Source organism: Dermacentor albipictus, chromosome 9 (genome assembly GCF_038994185.2).
Source record: "Dermacentor albipictus isolate Rhodes 1998 colony chromosome 9, USDA_Dalb.pri_finalv2, whole genome shotgun sequence".
NCBI classification, from domain to species: Eukaryota; Metazoa; Arthropoda; class Arachnida; order Ixodida; family Ixodidae; genus Dermacentor; species Dermacentor albipictus.
Window position 1 is genome coordinate 86435019 of NC_091829.1, and position 20036 is coordinate 86455054.

Below are 20036 nucleotides of genomic sequence, written 5' to 3' on the forward strand. Positions count from 1 at the left end.
TTGTAAAGAGACGTGGCCCTTCCTGATTTTATAAGATACAGAGGTACTTGCGAGTCTGTCTTTTCTTTTATGCGCAGAGAATGAGAGAAAAAAAAAGCTTTAATTGGCATTTTCAAGAAGTTCACAATGCTCATATTTCTGAACTGGTGTGCTCACGCAAATTTTAAATAGCTTGGACGAACGGCAGATATAAAAGTACTTTTATATAGGCGTATAGGCGACACCACGTATAGGCGACACCACGAAATTTCACATGTGCAGAACTACACGAAAACCTTAAGTTTCCAAGTACGAAGTCTTTGCGTGGTGTCGTGAAAGTGCAACCGAAGCGAATCCAGATCTCGGGATTTTTTTTTTCTTTCTTTTTTTTAAGAGCGGGTGAGCAAGTGCGGCCGATGACCGCTCAAAAGAAAGAACAAATATAACGACTCCCCTTTGGAGGACAGCCCCGTGAGTTGTCGCTTACAATCTGATGTCGGTCTTTGTCTTACTGCAGTTGCTTATAATAGCAGTTTGACGGGTAATGAGGAAGATATATTCACAATCGAGGTATTTTGTGCATGCGGTAGACAAGTCATTTTCAACCCAACTACTCTCGCCCTCAAACTACCACGAGCAGAGCAATTTAGTATTGTTCCTATTCAATAGCTGTGCCTATACCATCGCCGAACCCCTTTGCTCGGCGAGGGTACAGCTGTGGTAAAGGCTATTGAATGACAACAACAATTTCTTGGTAAAGTGTGGGAACTGTGATGACATTTCGTCTGGGTGTTGGCTTTAAGCATTCTCTTGTCTCCCCTTAGTATCATACTGTCTCTCCTCTGCGCTGTTGCATGTGAGTACAAAAAAGTAAGTGCTGCACCTTCTGCACTACTTTTGCGGTGGGTTGGGGTGGGCAGAAGGGGGCTAACGCGTAATTAGTCTTCCAGAGGGCATTGTGTCGATGGCCAGGGTGTTTCAGTGGGCATTGTGACGGCCAAAGGGGTCCAAGAAGTATTGTAGCGATGCCCACAAAGTTCTCGCTAAAAGGACTCGCACACGCCTTCCTCGCGTCCCTCTCATGTTCATTATGCACGCCCGTAAACTACCCACCGACGCGGCTGGCAAGCCAGTGACAGCAGCAGCAGCAGCAGCAGCAGCAGCAGCAGCAGCAGCAGCAGCAGCAGAATTGGAAAGAGTGAGGGAGGAGGCATAGAAAGATTCGTTTTAAAATCTGGCAGAACGCCCCTGTGCACGCTGTAACCTGCAATCCAGAGCTCTGGTGTTTTGACAAAATTCAATTTCATTCTGCAAAGTATTTCTTTCCCGTATTCAGCATGTGCATCTGTCCTACCCGTCTAGCGAGGGCAGACGGGCGAGTCTCGCGAGACGGGTCTGCATATGCCAAGACATCGCGAACGTACTTGGCAGGTGGGCAGTAGCGCGCACACTTGAAAAATGGCTCACCACTGTTCCGTGAACAAAGATGGGTCTGCAAATTCCCCTCCAATTTCTGGAATCTCGTTATATCTGCAATGATTGGCTTAATATCCTATTCATGCATGCAATAATACTGTCGCCAGTTTGGGAGGGGAAATATTTGAGTAAATACCGCTGTTAGTCGGTGTTGTAAATACTTTATGCATCGCAAGTTGTACGTTAGTTCTCTATACTTTCTTAGATTATTCTCCCTTTCTTTTTGAGCACTCCGTTCAGGCAGCTGTTTGTAAGCCAGTAGAACTTTCCCTTACTATACAACTACAAACTTAACAGTTTCTTTTTGTACAGCCAGCATCGTAAATTGACGCAGACGCGAAGCCATGAGCGTTTTGCACGGCTCTTTCCGCAGATGCTGCTTGAGCAAAGCATTGTGGTGGGTGAGAAGGTTCAAGTTTGCCAACGAACCTACCTTGTTTATAAACTTGAGAGAAGCAGAACGAATTGGGGTTATTGATTCGGCGAAAGAAGGTCAGGTGGGGTCAAAGCTTCTCGAATCGGCGTATCTTTTGTCCGCGTATGGTTCGTCGCACACTTTTCTGCCTGTTTTGTCATGCTTGAAAGAAACCTAGACGACCGCACTGCTTTAGAGCAATTGTGGCGCGTCCAGCTGCATGCTGTCACGTGGCCTATTCATTTTGCTAGATTCCTGGCGTCCCAAAAGCAAGAGCTCCACTAGTTCTGCCGTGCTGAAAACATTTTGAACATTTTTCTTTTGGTTAAATACTCAATACTAGAAAAAGTAGGTGCGCGCTTTTGGATTCCTCAGAATTTGTGCGTGACGACATTTAAGAACTGTGTGCCACCTGGAACACTGTGACATAGTAGATAGTAGTGCTTCAGCAACAGGTTTTTCGCAGGACATATTTAAAAAGGGCTTATCAAAACAGACAGTGAAACGGAGGAGGACTCTCTTCAGGAGTTTTGTCGGCACTGAAAGCCCGACATGTCTCGGGGGGAAGCGGTTGGGGTAGGGGAGGGCACATTTCTGGATCCGCCACTGGTTTTTAGTGCCGTGGGACACGCCGTCTCTTCGTGCAACTGTATGTTTGTGTATGTGATAAAAACAAACAAAAACACCCTTGCACCCACCCCCAATATTCTTAGTCAGTGCACCCTTTCGGTGGGTAAAAGGGTGTTATGGCACCTAGAACTTCCCTATGCTTCGCAAAAAGTCATGATGATGGGATGTTTCTTGAATGAAAACACCCTTCAAGGGTGTTATGAGTCGCAATTCTCACCATCAAGGGTGTAAATTATTTTACTGTGTATAGAGCCACCAAAAGCCCCATTCCAAGAAGTCGGTATGGACCTCCTTGAACCCTTCCCAACATCATCTTTAGGCAAAAAGTGGATAGTGGTGGCCACGTACTATCTGACCCGTTACGCAGAAACTGATTCCCTGTAAAATGCAACGGCTGTCGAAGTTGCAAAATTCTTTGTCCACAATATCGTGCTCAGGCATGACGCTCCTACAGTTGTTATTACCGATCGTGGAACGGCCTTTACTGCGGACCTAATGAAATGCTTGTTGCAAATGACACATACTGATCATAGGAAAACTACGGCGTACCACCCTCAGACAAACGGTTTAACTGAACGCCTACACAGAACACTGACCGACATGCTTTCGATGTATGTCGACGTTGAACATAGGCTGTGGGACGCAATTTTGCCATACATCACCTTCGCATATATTACGGCCGTTCAGGAAACAACATGAGTCACCCCGTTTGAACTTGTATTCGGCCGAGCAGGAACCACAACTTTGGATGCTATGTTGCCGTTAGATGAAGAAAACCATAAGTCATCTGACCTAGGTGATCTCTTGCAACGAGCCGAGCAGGCACGACAGATGGCAAGGTACCGAATACGCCACCAACAACGCATCGACTCCAGCCGGTACAACTAAAGCCCCTCAATTTTCCAAAAGTAGCGCCATTCTTAGATCTTTCCGCCACCCCGCTCACCCAGGCGCTTCCTCCTCCACTCCTCCTGTCGCCCCAGCCTCCTCCGCTCCCCCATTGGCCAATCTGTGTCACGTGAAAGCGGGCCCCGCGCTTTTGTATATTTTTTTCTGTCCGGCGCAGAGCAGGCGCCGCGCTTTTGTATATCTTTTCTTTCCAGCGCGCTGGGACCCCCAATCTTGGGCCTGCGACCCCCATTTTTGGGCCTCCGCGACGAAGTACGGCAGGCGGTTTGAAGGAGCGCGGTAGTTTTATACAATGTGTTAGGGCCGAGTGCTTAATTGCGATGCCGTGCTGCTGCGCCTACGGTTGCCACAACAGACCCAGTGACGGCAAAAAGCTTTTTGTTTTACCATCCGCCGGGCGCAACGCAAAACGAAGAAAAGTGTGGATTCACAAGATCGGGCGGGCTGACTTCGAGCAAGTGGCAAAGAACGCGCGGCTTTGTTAAGTGACACGGCTCCTCCAACCTCTTCTTTTGACGCCCGTGTCAAAACGGGCCCGTGTCCAGTGCATTGGGGGTGCGTTAAAGAACCCCAGCTGCAAAAAAAATTAATCCAGAGCCCCCATTATGGCGTGCCTTATGAGATCGTGGTGTTGGGATGTAAAACCCAAGAATCAACTTTTCTTCTGTCTTGTGTGCCTTGACTGTTCCAGTTAACGCAACACTGCTTCCTTGTGAAAACTTACAACGCAAAAGAATACAGACGCACGTAGTATACAGAGATAAAATTAGCACTTCAACAAAAGTGTTGCTGGTGCCAATGAGGGAGGGGGATAATTATTTTCTGAACCTCTTTCCAGTTGTCCCATCAAGTTCCTTCTTTCTTTTCTATCAAATTCTAACCATTTGCACTGTAATAAATAAATAACGATTTCATATGCTGGTAAGTTGTTAAAATTATCTATACCGCCTATGTGTGAAAACGTTGCTCATGGCCACCACAACCTGTGCATGAGCTACGTACATCTGTAAAAGGCGCGGAACAGAAACGGCCCTGCTGCCAGGCATTGCTGACCGCAGACAGTCGGAATCTCTCACGCGCCGGCCGAACAAAAGCATCCTGCAGGTACGTAAATTAACCTACGAAACCACGTGCACATACTTTCGCGCTGTCAAAACCTGAAACTCTGGTAATTTACTCGCGTGTCTGAGCACACCGCGTGCTTGTGTCGTGTTTCAGCAACACGAACTTTCAACGTGCGCGCGCTTTACGCCTTAAATACGCCTTGAATAATGGTGCTTTTCTCTATTTCTTCCGCAAAGCCGACACGACATTCTTAAGGCCAGTTACCGACTGACAAAGCAAGATCTAGATTGAAAAAACTGCTCCGCAGGACTCGAACGAACTTTTCCGCAGATTTCCTCCCGTAGCGTGTTAGCCGTCGTCTGCTACGGCAGGCCCACTGCCGGCGGCGCCACCGTCGAGGCCGCGCCGAGCGGAGGAGGAGAGAAGTGAATGGCGCTACTTTGGGAGATTGAGGGGTTTTAGGTACAACCAGCGCCGTAGTGAAGCTCATTACCAGCCCGGTGACAAGGTGTGGGTATGGACCCCAGTGCGACGCCGTGGACTGTCTGAAAAGCTTCTGTGCCGATACTTCGGCTCTTACGAAATACTTCGTCGCATAAGCGACGTCACTTACGAAGTGAAATCCGCTGGACACGAAAGCCCAAGACGGTGCAACTCCACGGAAGTTGTGCATGTTGTCCGCATGAAACCCCACCAGGAAAGGTCATGAACAACAACAACAAAAAGAAAGGTGAAAGCCCACAGGAACCCCTACTTCCTTTCATGCATCGGGCCGGTGCGGTAAGGAGGGGGATAATGCCACGACAAACTTGGTGACATTCAAGTTGCGCGCCCTTTGCATTGGGTACTGTGCACGCCGTACAGCGGTGTTGTTCAGCAACAACAGGCAGCGATCTTCGTGGCACGGGCAGCCAGTTGGACCCGGCTCGCATGCGCCACGCGCACGAGGTGTCACGCGAGGAGAAGTGGAAGACGGTTCGAGCCCAGTTTTGCGAACGCGACTGCCGCGGACTTCTTCGCGACCGCAGTCACATTTACTTGTGGGCACAAGTTCGCCTTTAATAAATATCGTTGTTTTACTAACATCATTACAATATTAAGGCTGACCCTATTAAACATGTTGCTGAATTACTATGTGGCCCACTTTAACATATCTGCAATAAAGTTTTCACTACGGGTAACTTTGCTGAAGGGATGAAGATAGGCAGAGTAGTAGTCATTCACAAAGGTGGCTCTCATAATGACTTGAATAACTATCGGCCTATATCTGTGCTACCTTTATTTTATAAAGTGTTAGAATATACATTAAAATCACGATTATTGAAGTTTATTGGCGACCCCCAAATGCTTTTCAAACAGCAATTTGGCTTCGTGAAATGAAATCAACTGAAACAGCGCTGTTAGATATTAAATAAAAAATAGTTAATGATATTGATAATAAGCAATACCTTCTTGGTTTATTTCTAGACTTTAAAAATGCGTTCGATTCTATTAAACATCACATTTTGTTTCGCAAACTCCCACACTACGGTGTTAGAGGTTTGGTAATAAATGTGATAGGTAGTTATCTATCCAACAGGGTGCAATTTACTAGCCTAAAAGGTTACCGTTCCCAATTACAGCGGATAAAGTATGGCGTACCGCAAGGCTCTATCCTTGGACCATTCTTCTTTATTCTTTATATAAATGACCTTGTGAACGTACCATTAACTCCTGACATAGTTGTTAATGCAGACGGCACAAGTATTTTTTTTACAAGTAAACACTTATTTGAACTTGAAAAGGCAGCTAATAGATGGTTAACTAATCTATCAAACTGGTTGCATTGTAATCAACTTCAATGAAATGTACAAATGACTAAGTATATTATTTTAAAAAGCCGTAACAAAACTGATGACTATAGTACCTGTATTAGATGAAAGAATTGTGCTATCGAACGGGTTTCTACTTATAAGTTTCTAGGTGTCGTCTTTGAAGAAAACTTTAGCTCGACGCACCATGTAAACAAGATACATGCAAATATGTGCAGGTCAATTTCTATGCTGTATAGTACCAGAACCTTGGTGCCAAAATGGATATAACTACTGCTATACTGTGCTCTTTTTCATTCGCATATACACTATTGTCTACTCATCTGGGATACAACTACTAAGGCAAATTTAGATAGGTTAATAATCCTACAAAAAAGAGCTGTGCGTTGCATAGAAAGCCTTCAACGTAGTGACCGCACTGCACCAAACGTTTTCAAGCTAAACATACTCACAATGGATCATCTATTCCAACTAAGGCTCGCTATGTATACACATAGGGAAATTCTGCATGACCCAAATACCCTGTCCACATTTTTGTAATTCGACCACTCACAATATCACGTTAGGCATAACAGACTTAGAACGCCTATGTTTAGAACCAAATATGGTACTCAGACACTCGCCTACCTAGTACCTCATTTCCTCAATTATAATCCAGAAATCACTACTATGATTCAGGAATGCAGATCTGCTTATAGTATAAAAAAAAATGTTAGGAATTATTTTATGCTAAGTTCCCAATGGTACTTAACGGTACTTGCGGTCTCGATAACTTTTCTTTTTATTTTAGTCGTTTCTTCTTTTACAATTTTTCTCCTATTTGCTATAGAAGGTTTTTTAACACATATACGTATTATTCGCTTGTCGAAATATTTCCATGTTCTCGCGCATTAGTGATGATATATTACGTATAAAGTGTAAGTATCTTACTTCTTTGTATCCTTGATTGCTTGCCGCATACATTTTTTTTCTTGTTTCTACGTTGTTCCACTGTATTTTCATGATGTTCCAACCCCTGAGCAATGTACGGTTACGGGGGCCTTTGTGAGGCATTGCATCTGCCTTTAGCTCCTACATACCAGACAATGTATTGTCTAAATAAAGCATTCATTCATTCATTCATTCATTCATTCATTCATTCATTCATTCATTCATTCATTCATTCATTCATTCATTCATTCATTCATTCATTCATTCATTCAAGTGCCGGAGGGAGTATTTTGCATATGGGAGACTTAACAATGCACTTCATTAGTTGAAAAGCTGCACGAAAAGAAAGGCGCAGTGTGTCGAAGTCCTATGTGTCAACGACCAAGCAACTAGTCGACCTGTCCGACTAGTTGGTACCAAGATTATTTCCGTAAGTCTTAAGGAGTCTCCCACAGGGAAATCTTCATCATTCAGCTAACATGTGAATCATGGATAATACGTACATTTGTCAGCAGCTACTTGTAGCCTCGAGCATCTTTGCGACGCCCTTATGGCACCATTTAGCTTTCTATATAGGTAAGTACTCTGTCTTCAAAGCAGTTTTGTTAGTCTCTGCGAATATGCGCAGATCAAGGACAATGGTGGCGTTTAGGACACAATATGCTAATGACAATCAAGAGTTGCGCCTAGTAACTTCCATAGAAGATTCAATGTGAACAGTCCTATGCGTGCGTTGTCTTTAGTAGGTTATCACTTTCCTTGTTATGGCGAACAGACAAAAAAGATGTTAGGACAGAGTCATACCATGATGTCCGCCAGCGCGCCGTCCTTGGGGTCGGATGCTTCGAGGAACGCTTCGGTCTCGTGTACAGGACAGCTACGCACCTGTTTAGCACGCCTCTCGTAAAACATCCACGCAGAAGTCGCGGCGAATTCGGTGAGGCTGAGGCTCCTGCTATCGCCTCGCGCGAGCACCTTCAAGTCGTCGTATGACAGCTTCAAACCCTTGAGGTTGACTCTGACTAGCTTGGTGTTAGAAGCGACAGCTGACACCAGTTCTCCCTCGGCTTCCCGAAGCTCCGGGCTTTTCCAAAGGATAGGCGTGGGAATCAGCTCTATTTCTACCTCAGTGAGCGCGGTAGAGCCCCTTATATATGCTGCCAAGGCGGAATATTCATTGCGTTCGCAGCTATAGCATACAACCCGCAGCGAAGTTATGTGATGGCAACCACTGACAACACGTAAAGATGGGATTATCGAGCGCGGGACGTTGGCAATTGGAATCTCCGCATTGATGGTTGCATTGCAGATTTGCGGGCACTGCTGCAGCTGCCTTGTGTTGTCGTGCTCGCAGTGTCCCTTGACGACAACGCGGTCATCGAGTCCCCGCTCCCGGATAGTTCTGGAGACGCTGCCGAGTCTGTCGATGCAGGGCAAGGTGTTGACGACCACCGTCTTCAGTGCCTTGTTGCCTGCGACTGCATGGAAGAAGGCGTTGCAATCTGCTTCTCTGAAAGTCCGCATGTCGATGCAGAGCCGGCTGAGCACCGAGTTCTGTTTCTGTAGGGCTTGGCACAAGGACTCCATGTACTTCGCGGCTTGGTGATCCGGAAGCTGGAGATATGGATTCCAGAATGACGCAAGACATTCGCATGACGTCGAAGGTAGCCTCAGCCGGCGTAGTGTGGCACTATGTGGGATGACTTCGGCGAAGAGGGTGACCATGCTCATGCTGGAAACACATATGGAGAAAAAAATATAGTTGTTGAAAAATAATGCCTCAAGTAAAAAAGTTATTTAGAGCTCCAATACATTGAACTGCAAGAAACAGAAATCGACGTTTCTGAACGTGTACAACAGAATTTATGTTGAAGAAATAAGGACCACATCATATTTCAAAAGATACACAAGGTGTCGACAACTGTCTCGTCAATGAAACAGCGTCAGTGAAAAAAAAAAGGCATTTTGATATCCATGAGGTCATATCGATATGAGGGGCTGAGGTTCCGGCACAAGCTTCAACCACAACCAAGCTTGGTCTTTTCTCTGGCGGTGCTCATCCTTTTTCTTCGCAATTACTAGTATTCATTTGAAAACTATGCGTAATCACAATCACTTAAAAAGAGCGTTTTCGTATCTTTTTAAGGGCAAGTTCAATTTTGGCTAATGACCGTTCACTGCTGTCGTCTAGAGTAACGAATAGAACACGAGCTTGAATACACGACACCTGTGGCAATCTCAACAAATGACAGTACAAAGTCCAAGAAAATAACTAAACTCGCAGTGACCTAAATCGCGTTCATAAGCACGCAATTTCCAATCCTAGTTCGACTTCAAGGAAATGCAGGGTGTTTCAGCGAACACTTTCGAAAATTTGTAAAAGTTGCCTGTGGCAGATATCACAATTCTAGTTTATGAGCTGGGTTAAATTGTTAACATAACGTCGTTTCATGCACTGAAGCACACAAGTAACTGGAACTCCAATGTATTTCTCCGCGAAGTTCGGGAATTTATATCTGGAAACTGGTGTCACCTTCAAAATTCGTTCAAAGTGGATGCACCTTGCGAAGTCCCCTGCTAGAACTTGTAAAATGCAATATGGGTCATACGACGATTAGTTGAAGGTAATTAGTGATTTCTTGTTAATTAGTCAATTTTGGATTTCAATTTCTTGTGCAAGTAGTGTCGGCCGCTTCGATTAGACCTGCTCAAAAACTAGAATTGAGTTATCCGTCACAGGCAACGTTTAAAATATTTTGAAGATGTTCGCTAAGACACCTTGTATAAAACAACATGTGCCATTTTATTTCAAGTCATGAAGAGCGATTTCGTTCAAAAAAAAATCTTCGTTAGCTTAAACAAACTGTTGGGAAAATATACAATTAATAATTTGTTCGCTGAACTCTCACTAATTGAAAATCTTGCTACAGCTCATGAAATACAATAATATAGGCATTGCTTTACGTTGTGCCCTTTAAATTACATTTCACACTATGTATGATGCTTCAAATTTTCTTATATGACATGTTGGACATTGCAGGGAGAAGCAGCCAAATTCCCGTAATGCATGCTGCGAGATGCCCTCTTGGTAGCATCGCTTCGTAATGCTACCGAGCATTACGAAGCGATGCTTCGTAATGCTTGGAGGCTTGCAGCGCGTTGGAGGCTTCGTCGCGGTAGCCGAACACGCACTGTGAGACACTGAGTTCAGTGATGCTCTTGTTTTCAGTGAGCTCCCGTATCAGCCAACATGCGTGATTATCGCTTATTTCAACCTCTGACACGTCGAGTGCTGTCAAAGCATTACGAAGTATTATAAGCTATACTTACAATACTTCGCTGGTCGTCTCGATGTCTGCGTTCAGTTCCTCCAACGTATTCATCTTGCAGACTGCATCGACGATTTCCCTCAGGGGCAACCCTCTGTAGTAAAAGGCCTCCGATTTCAGAGTCAGTTTGCGCAGCACGCAGTCTTCTTTGGCGAGGTATCTGGCGAACAGGGCGTTGGAGGCTTCGTCGCGGTAGCCGAACACCCATTGTGAGACACTGAGTTCAGTGATGCTCTTGTTTTCAGTGAGCTCCCGTATCAGCCAACATGCGTGATTATCGCTCATTTCAACCTCTGACACGTCGAGCGCTGTCAGATGATCCATGCCTAATCCGAGTGACCTTCCAGGCATGGGCAAGTCGAGTCCCCATTCCTCCTCGATCTCGCTGACATTGAAGGCGACATTTCCACGCTGAGGGATAGGATTGAGCGTTTCGAGAAAGATTGGGTCGTGGAGAGGTGATAATTGCGGAACGCATCGAAGCGCGACCCATCAAAAAGGGCCTGAATTTTATCGCTGTGATGCAGCGATGCTCGGCGAGTAGACGCTCGGCGAGATCCAGTGCCCTCGCTTCGCGCGAGACATGCTCCAGGCCGTGTTCAGTGAACCCGCAAGCGTATGCCTGGTCACACTCGACTAGGACGGCACCTCTGCTCTTTCCTCGCCCATCTTCCGCAAGCTCTAGGCAAACACCGAGAAGGACTTTGTTCAACTCACGACGGTGCTTCATTAAGCTGCAGCTGGCACCATCCTTCTTGGTGCACGGGATGTTCAGCGCACTCCAGTCGGTGCTGACTTTGTCGGGTGCACGTTTGGTGGCCACAGCTTGCGAGGATTCAGACATGCTTCACAGGCCGCTTGATTGGCGAAACGCTGTGCTGCCCCCTGAAAGCAGTCCTTCAGTCGTCTATCGTATAACCTGCGCGTAGAAGAAGAGAAAACAAAAAGGTGCACGAAAGATTTAGCGAGTAAACAGTTGCTTCACAGTGAAAGATGACGAGCGCGTTTACCTCAAGGGATGTTAGCTTTGTTGTATAGCATGTTTTGACCACAAAGGGAAAGATTATCGCCAATCATGGGCCATGTATATAAAAGGCAAGAAACGCTGCGAAGATGTACCGCTTTCTTTTTCTTAAGCATCGACTGGGCCAGAAATTTCACACGGCCTATGAGCCGTGTGAAAGGATTAAGGAAAAGGATTAAGGAGTGGAGACTACTTACAATGCATGTTTACTAAGGATAAAGCAGCGCTGGCCAGTTCAGCCGACAGCTAGAGAGCCAGAGAGCGTTCGTCGTCTTTGTCAGGGCGCCCGCGTGCATCGTCCATAAGAAACATTCAATATGCATGCATTGTAATGAAGCAGACGCGCCCCTGTGTATGTGCCGTCTGAAGAAGAAGACGAAGGGCCGTGCCGTGATCTCGAGCGACCCCGTGCTTCGGACAGCCCTTGCAGTGCCTTGTTTTGCCTAGCGTTCCACGACGTCGTGAACGAGAATAAACCTCATCGCAGCGTAATTATTCCCGGTCGCAGAAGCACCGTCCCGGTGCATCTAAACAGTGGTGATAACAGGAGAGTAATATGGTTTGAGGCGTGCGATATGCACAACGTCAGTGAAATTCGAGGTAGATGAGGCACTGGTACTGACTGGGGCGATTTGGTCCGTAACTGGAGTCACGGCAAGCAGCACTCGATATGGGCCTGTGTACAGAGACAGGAGTTTTTCTGACAGGCCAACATGACGAGTCGGGGACCACAGGAGTACCAGAGATCCAGGCGAAAAGTGGACGTCTCTGTGTTGGCAATCGTACAAACGCCGTTGCTCTTTTTGCGAGTTCAGGAGGCGAGCGCGGACAATTTCGCGTGCTTGCCCTGCCCTCATGATGGCGTCAAGTGCATTTCGGTGGTCTCTGCTGCGGCGGATGGAAGGGATGCGTCCAGTAGCAATGTGGGTTCTCGGCCAAACAGCAGAAAGAACAGCGAATAACCGGCAGTGTCGTGACGCGAATAATTATACGCAAGAGTGACATAGGGTGGGGGAAGGTCCCAATCGGTCCCAATCCTTCCTCACTGAGGCAATCGCCGGCGGTGTCTCTGCGTGCGTCGGCCTTTCCCTCTGCTGCGACAGTGACTGATGGAAATCCTTAAAGGTCAACACTGTCGATTTCTCGGTGTCCATCTCTGTTCATAAAAGTTTGAAAATACGCTCGCTTTTGCACTCTGGTTTTCGACCGGTGCCAAACAATATGGCTGCAAGACATTTAGGTTTACTTAAAATGAATTTTGAAGACTGGTCGCGAGTTCTAGCCACCCCCTGTTTCTGACGTGAAAGACTACGCCGCCACTGTCGCTGAAATCACGTTGTCTGTCAATCACGTCAGGACATGTCATCGGCCATCAGCTGCGCTTGTTTGGCGTCAGCACCACGTGTATTGCGTGTCTACCACGCGTTTACGCTGTACTATGCGTGTTTACACTGTGGTAGTGTCTGATCTGACGTCATCGACTCATCTTGACGTTACACAATGCAGGCACCCGTTCCAGTATTACGTTTATGGGTTACTTAAATTGTTGTTCGATTTCTATGCAAATTGAACCACGCCAGCGGCTTTCAATACTACTTCAAAATAGTCTTATCTGGTTTAAAAAACACCGGAGTTGCCCTTTGTGTGGCTGAATGTAGTCCGACGTAGCGTCAGCGCGCGCACACGTTACGTCAGGTTGTTGAGAACAACCAGCGCCCATAGTGCAACCGATGGTACGACGCAGTGGCGCCGCCAACATATCCGAACGCGCCCGGCACGACGATCGCGCGATCAGTGGCACGAGCGCGTCTCTGTGACAACGTGATGAGCACAACCAGTGCTCATCACGTTGGGGAAGCGGACCAATCGCGGATGCCAGCGCCAGTGCCGTTATATGGTTATCTGTATTCTCTGCACTGGCTGAGCCCCATCGAAAGCCTCTCAACTTCAGCGTACTCCTCGCTTTTTGAGAGCCAATTAGATAAGGAAAACCGCTCAATGTAGGCAATGTTATTCCTGGTAGGGGTGCGAGAGGGTACGGCAGGGGTGCAGGAGGCAAGGTAGGTGACGTCAGCAACGTTTCGACATAGCGGGTACACAATGCGCTCTGGACGCCGTAATTAGGCGTGACTCCCCTCCCTCCCCCTGCAGAAGCATTGCAGGGACTGCCGCGCTTGCCTCCGTGTTCACATGTGACAGCAACGACTGACCAGGGAGGAGGAAGGAAAAGGGTTCAACCGAATCAGTCCGACACAGTCAAACCGACGCAGTCAAGAAAGGGGTGAATAACCTTACACTTCTGGCGCTCATGGCACTTCACCTAACGTGACGCGATGGCACGAAATTGCGCCGCCAAAAACCTTTGAAAATGAGCAATGCTTTCTTCAGGTCTCTCCTGTAGAGTGAGTGAATGAACGACATGCCCTGTGTTCTGTGCGCAGAGAACTCAGGTTGAACATTGGAAAACGTTCCATCGTAACAGTCAACAAAGGCGACTTAGTCCGTGGCAAAGTCGGCTGTACTAAGCTACATAGGAAATAACAAGAACGACTATCCACAGCGTCTGTGACTCGGGGGTTTACCGGTGCATCTGCGGGTGCCGTCACAAAGGCCAAGGCAAAACACGCTAGAGTGCGCCAGCCTGCAATACGACCCCAGTGGGTTCCCATATCCAGGCGAAATGTGACCGTAACTTCGTACATGCGCGATAACGTTACTTGCGAGAGGGTCAGCTTTCCCCTTGTACAAGCCAATGCAATGGCCATCGACAAATCATCGGCTGCGCACAAATGGGATAAGAGGCACCCTCTGCGGCTCGTGTACGTCGCACTATTGCGTGCCACCGCTGTTGAAGGCTTCTACCTAATAAATTGAAAGAATGACTTTACATTAAAGCATCGAAGTGGTACCGCGAATCGAACGCTTCGTGACGGGATAGTTTTTTTAAATAAGCGGTAATTAACCACTTGATCACACAATCGATAAGCTCCAACGGTCGGCAAGAACGGGATACGTCTCAATCGTGTCCTTCAATGTTCAGTCTACACGCCCCATACATTGAAGTGAATTGCGCAATGCCGAAAGCAGACATCATCGCCTTGTCGGAAACATGCAGTACCGACCCGCAACCGACTTCCAACGAGTGTGCTACTAGAAGCGACAGTCTTACAGGTGCGCCGGAGTGGCCACTTGCAAGAACGAAATGGCCGCCCGTCCGTCCAAAGGGCCGGTAATGTTGGGACCACCGGATTGCGAAGCCAGGTGCGGAATTGTTGACGGCGATGCTGACGCCTGCGATCTGCATCTCAAGTGCGGGGACGCGACGTTACACTGGCAGCTGGTAACATCGCCCTCTCGGCGACGCAAAAAGAAATCAAACGCTTCCGTTCGCTTTAACTTCGCTCAATATGCACCCCGGGGCGTTGAACCCTTATTGTGAAAGCACCAGCGTAAATACGCGCCACCGGTGTTCGTCGCGATTTCACCGTTCATTTGAGGAAACGCGAAAACCGCTGGCTGCCAACTTTTATGCAAGAGGTATTTTGTGTGCGCTTCGGGAGCTGCGACTACAACGCACTATCACCAACTTATAGAGGCAATTCCTTGTAAAAGAAAATGTAGCAGTTTTCTCGTGTGAAATAATTATGCCTCTGCTTCGAAAGATATAAATATTAGCGTTAGACAAGCTTGTGGATTTTAATGAACGGCTTCAATGAGTACTTGAGTCAGATGCCCATATGCTCAAGTTGCCTCCATACAGTGAATCATTCAAGGTAGCAGGCAAGCGATTCCAGTTCGTGCTAGACTCTCAGCGTCTGCAACTTGTGCGCTGACGCAGGTTCTTGGTTATTATCATAGGTAGACGGCTATCATAGGCACTATCACAATACTAAGGCACGTATGCGTAAAGTCTAGGCTCGACAACTTCGGATGACAGATGGACTTTTACTCGCAACATAGTTAAATATAAAGAAAAGAAAGGAAGAGAACGAACATTTTATGCATATCCCACGCAGTGTGGGAATAGATTTAAGCGATGCATTCTGTCCTGGATGCTTTGATTGATGATAATTAGCGCCGATGTTAATGACGAAAGCTTAATTTCGGCAACGTTTAGTTTATCACGAGACTGATGAGTTGGTATTTAACTTTACCTTGCGTGCACCACTGCTGTTTGTCTGTGTAGTGCGCAGAACACACAGGGAGAGGGGTTTCCTTGAGGCATAGTTGTGCGCCGCATTTCATAACCTCGGAGTGGGTTAAGCTTAGGCATTGCCTCGCATGGCACATCCCATTGTGGCAGAAGTATTAAACTTGAATTGGTTAATGGGGCTTTTCGTGCCAAAACCAGAATTAGAGTATGAGGCACGCCGTACTAGCAGGCTCCGGGTTCATTTTGACAGGCTTATATCCTTTAAAGGGCCCCTGAAGCGGTTCAGACAAATTTTGTAGACGCGTAGGGTACAGCTTAAGTAGAACATTCGCACCACAATTTAAGTGAAGCGTTACGTATTAATGAAGCTACAAGCAATTACAAGGTACCCTGCTCCCTAGCCATGCTGTTCCTTCTCAGCTCGCTCGCAGAGCCATCGTTGCTAAGCTCCGCCTTCACTGGTTCTCCATCACGATGCGACGTCACAGCGTCCACTCCCGGTTGTTGTGGAACACCCCCCGCCCGCGCGAAACCTCTCCGCTGGCCGCTTGGCCGTCCACACCAAGCGAGGGCTATTGAAGCAGCGTTCGTTGCGAGCATTCTTTCGCAGCGGCGAACGTGTCTGGTATTCGGTTAAGCACACACTAGCGGAACGTTTCGACAAAAGGGTGGAAGCATAAACTCAAGATGATGAAGGAACTGATGAACCGTAGACGTACGTCAGCTGCCTGATTAGGTCTCCACGGTCCAGCCACCCGTGGGCACAGAGCTTAACCAGCCAAAGAGCTGATATTGCTCTAACCAAGTGTAAAACATTTTAAACATTTACAAAAACAACGTATAAACAACAACAATCCTGCGAAAAATTTACACCAGCAGCAAAGAAGAATACATTTTGTTACTGACGGATGTAACATTTTGTTATCCGATGGCGCAAATGGAGGCGCCGATCCGATAGCGGCACTCCGATGCACTGCAGTCAGTTCGCTCGTCTACTGGCGCACAGAGGGACACGATGTCGAAGCTTGACATATTGCCAGCCGCTACGTTTGCAGTCCAACATGCAACAAAGTCAAATAATAGCGCTCGCGAAAAGACAGACCGACACTGACGGCGGAGTTCTCGTCAAAGTCGGAGCACGTTGTAACACAAGCAGACGACATTTGCTGGGTGCAGGAAGTGCTTAAGTGTACTGAAAAATTTTGCTTGTGCATTGCCTCTATGTTACTTTCTTTTTATAAAAACAAAGTAACTAACATTCCAACTATTACAAACATCATTTGGTTACCGTAAAGTTGGAAAAATCATCGATCACGCGCCCTGGTCAGCCAATCGGATAGCTCGCCCCCCTGACGTCATTGAGGTGATTTGGATAATATGGGTAGGGTTGGCTTAAAATTCCTCCGTGCAGTGTGCTGCGATCGGCAGCGATGTGCATTTCTAATGGCGTTTTTCACTGGTCGATCTGGAGCAGCCGCCTGAATCCTCGAGCGAGCGCTCGGCTTTCACCAATCCGAGTCTGCCAGTGGAGCGCACGAACGCTCCGCGGGAGATCACACAGGAAGTCTGCGTGCACGTGACACATACCGGTTCCGCGAACTATGCCCAACACAATGTTGTGCGTACCGACCGGGTACCGATTTCGCTTGTAGACGGAAGTGACGCCATGTGGCGCGTTCTATTTCCGCCCGAATCCACGTCTCGGCGGCGGAGCAAGTGAGAGCGATCCGGCGCGGAGTGAGTTGATCCGAAACGACAAGTGGAACGCGCGAACCCGCTCCAGATCGACCAGTGAAATTCAGATTCGTTGCCGCGGAGCAAAAAATCCTGCTCCGAATCGACGAGTGAAAAACGCCATAAGATCTTATAATAAATCACACGCTTTACGCGGAGCACTTATATGCGTTAAATAATGATCAGAAGGACTTTCTGTAACGACTCAGTACGTTTGTACAATATTGTCAAAATCGTTTCAGGGTCCCTTTAACTTGTCCGGAAATCTAGGTGCACGTGCGTTTTCTACTTCGCCCGCGTCGAAATGCGGCTGCCGCGGTTGTGATCAAATCCACGACCTCTAGGAATGCAATATCAGCAAAGCTACCCCGGCGGGCACAGAAATGTTCATTTAACTGTCGACTGCTTCGCTAGTGTTGCCTGGACGTTGCAGTGCGCTTTAATTAATGCGCCTCTGCTGCTGCGTGCCCTGCGTAGTTTGTCCGCTTGAGAAATTTGCAAGGTGTTCATTTTTCAGAAATAGCAGCAACATGATGTACCGTAACTTGAACCAAAGCTTATCCAGCTCATATAGTAGTAGGTTTTGCTTGCCTTCCATCCGGACCTCCCACTTCCCTTGTATGGGAACTGCCTTTTGTCCTCCCTCCAATCTACAGATTTGTCTACGCCCCTCTGGACTCGCACCTTAGTAGAAAAGGAAGCGCTGCAGCTGCATCTTCTGAGGGGACTCACGCATAATTACAGCTATCAAGAGGTGGGCGGAAAACTAGTTTTTAGCTTCGCGTTTCTACGCCGACTCGCTCCTGTCATGTATGCACTTCGAGTGACCACCCCCAGCTCCCACGACGCGGTGTGCTTCGCTTTAAAACACTTCTGTCAATGCCGCGTGCTCCTATTCTCAAGTCGTGTGGCTTTCCCACCTAACTTTAGAGCCAAATATGGCCGACCGAGTTGCAAAAATCTTTCGTTGCCGCCATCTTGACCCGTGAAAATTCATGCACGAAGGCGGCCGCCCCATCGTCGTTGCAATGTCGCGAGTGATGGCTTCTGCAATTGCCTTAGCTCAGTGCCAGGAGCAGTTTGTAAGAGCGCCACTGCAAGCTGAAATGTTGCAATCATAATGGCGTGACAAAGCTGATCGAGAGACTACAAAGTGGTCTATAGCATTGGCATGCAGGCGCAGACACTCCCCTTCGCATCTACTATTTACAGCGAGGACTTGTTGCGCCACTGTTGGGCGTAAATTCTTATAACGCAGAACAGCTGCTTTAGCAGGTCCTGACATAAGAGAGTTTTAGCCCAGCGGGTTTACGGCCAGCGGAGCGGAGCGGTCTCCACCGTAGCGCCAGTGGAGCGGCTCGCGAAAAAAGAATTTTAGCCCAGCGGATCACCCGCTCGAGCGGGGTAAAGAGCGGAGCGCTCTGCTGCCCCACCTAGTGGTTCGAATAGGAGTTAGTGAGAAATGAAATTGAATTACGCTTGCTTTTATTATGCAAGAAATGTTGAATAAAGATATATTACATGTTCTCAGTGCATTATTTGTTAATAATGTACTGAGTACTAATGTACGGGTCAGCGCGGCAGTCGCCGTCTTCGATGCAGAACTGCCGGCGTTCATGTTCGCGGCTGCCGTCTTGCATTTCCCATAAACGCCCGCGCGCCCTTACGCACTCTCGCGCGCTCCGCTGGGGAGTGCTTTCCAGCGGGCGTAAACGCTGCTCCGTAAAACCGCTGGCCGCCTCAGCGTGGTGCGCATGCGCAGTCGCGTCTCCGCTCGCCCGCTCCGCTCCGCTGGCCGTAAACCCGCTGGGCTAAAACTCTCTATAGTAACCTGCATTCGTAAACAAATTTCTCAAGCACCTCATGCGAGACGTAAATTATCGGCATACACGGTGCTAAACAAATTCTCGTATAGCTACCGACGATATGCCGTAAGTCTGTACTGTCAACGGCGAGCGCATGCCTTCATAGCGGCGCCTAGCGTTCAGCAGTATAGCAAACTATATAGTATAGTATACTATAGTATAGTATAGTACAGTATAGTATGGTATAGTATAGTATGGTATGGTATAGTAAAAAAAGCAGGCGCAAGGAGAGTGTTGAAATTTGCATATATATATACATTCTTGATAATCGTGTCGTCCCCACAAATATCTGTTTTTTTTTTAAGAAAGGACATACCTCCATGTGATTATTTTTGATATAATGTCCAGAGGGACGTTGACAGGTATAATAAAGTATTTCTGAACGCTCCCACTGTATCTGGTGCCCAATGCAACTGAATTGTCTTTATAAGTATGACAGCAAACATAGGGAGAGAATATGCCCCCTTCCTGTAGTTCTACAGCAACGTAAATAAACACAACTATAATCCAAGTTTATGTCTTGGAGGTATGCTGAAATATTTCAGCGTCATTGAAGCATGTTCCCTATCTCAGCATCTATTAGGACAAAAGCGCCGCAATGAAAATACCATTTTCAAATGCTTAGGCAAACCCTGCGCCTGCCCCTGGCAGTAGTGACCATGTCAAGATAGTGTTAATGTTATTTTACATGCGCCTAACTGACATAAACCACTGAG

The 20036-nt window shown here is 47.3% G+C and overlaps 1 protein-coding gene and 1 long non-coding RNA gene across 3 annotated transcripts in view; one reads left to right on the forward strand and one right to left on the reverse strand.

Annotated features, from left to right (window-relative positions):
* Positions 1-11849, reverse strand: part of LOC139049472 (uncharacterized) — a 35090-nt gene extending 23241 nt beyond the window's left edge. The window contains exons 1-3 of the mRNA XM_070524950.1: positions 11766-11849; positions 10546-11463; positions 8020-8947 (exon numbers count right to left, since the gene is read on the reverse strand). Of these exons, the coding sequence (XP_070381051.1) occupies positions 8020-8947; positions 10546-10895 (1278 nt within the window). The 5' untranslated portion in view covers positions 10896-11463; positions 11766-11849. The remainder of the gene's footprint in view (positions 1-8019; positions 8948-10545; positions 11464-11765) is intronic.
* The window catches only part of LOC139049473 (uncharacterized), a 408997-nt gene that overhangs the window by 148960 nt on the left and 240001 nt on the right, over positions 1-20036 (forward strand). The gene's annotated exons all lie outside the window — the stretch shown is intronic.